Raw genomic sequence first — 617 nt, forward strand, 5'->3', positions numbered from 1 at the left:
GATTCTTGCGCCTCAGCCTCTGGAGCAGCTGGGATTACAGGTGTGTGCCACCACACCTGGCTGATTTTTTGTGTGTGTGTATTTTTAGTAGAGATGGAGTTTCACCATGTTGGCAGGGCTGGTCTTGAACTCCTGACCTCAGGTGGTCCCACTGCTTTGGCCTCACAAAGTGCTGGGATTATAGGTGTGAGCCTCTGCCCCCGGCTTTTTGTTTGTTTGTTTGTTTTGAGATGGAGTCTCACTCTGTCGCCTCGGCTGGAGTGCAGTGGCGCAATCTCGGCTCACTGCAATCTCTGTCTCCTTCCTGGTTTCAAGTGATTCTCCTGCCTCAGCCTCCCGAGTAGCTGGGCTTACAGGCGCACACCACCACGCCCAGCTAATTTTTGTATTTTTGGTAGAGATGGGGTTTCACCATGTTGGTCAGGCTGGTCTTGGACTCCTGACCTCATGATCCACCCACCTCAGCCTCCCAAAGTGTTGGGATTACAGGTGTGAGCCACCGCTCCCGGCCTCCATGGCTTTTTTTTTTTTTTTTTTTTTTTTTTTGAGATGAGTCTCGCTCTGTCGCCCAGGCTGGAGTGCAGTGGTGCAATCTCTACTCACTGCAAGCTCGACCT

General features: G+C 51.9%; 1 protein-coding gene across 1 annotated transcript in view; it reads left to right on the forward strand.

Annotated features, from left to right (window-relative positions):
• Window positions 1–617, forward strand: part of AKIRIN2 (akirin 2) — a 37,404-nt gene that overhangs the window by 2,125 nt on the left and 34,662 nt on the right. The window contains exons 2-3 of the mRNA XM_011984455.1: window positions 316–340; window positions 497–519. Coding sequence (XP_011839845.1) covers window positions 316–340; window positions 497–519 — 48 coding nt within the window. The remainder of the gene's footprint in view (window positions 1–315; window positions 341–496; window positions 520–617) is intronic.

Source organism: Mandrillus leucophaeus, unplaced genomic scaffold (assembly GCF_000951045.1).
Source record: "Mandrillus leucophaeus isolate KB7577 unplaced genomic scaffold, Mleu.le_1.0 Scaffold268, whole genome shotgun sequence".
Classification (NCBI taxonomy): Eukaryota; Metazoa; Chordata; class Mammalia; order Primates; family Cercopithecidae; genus Mandrillus; species Mandrillus leucophaeus.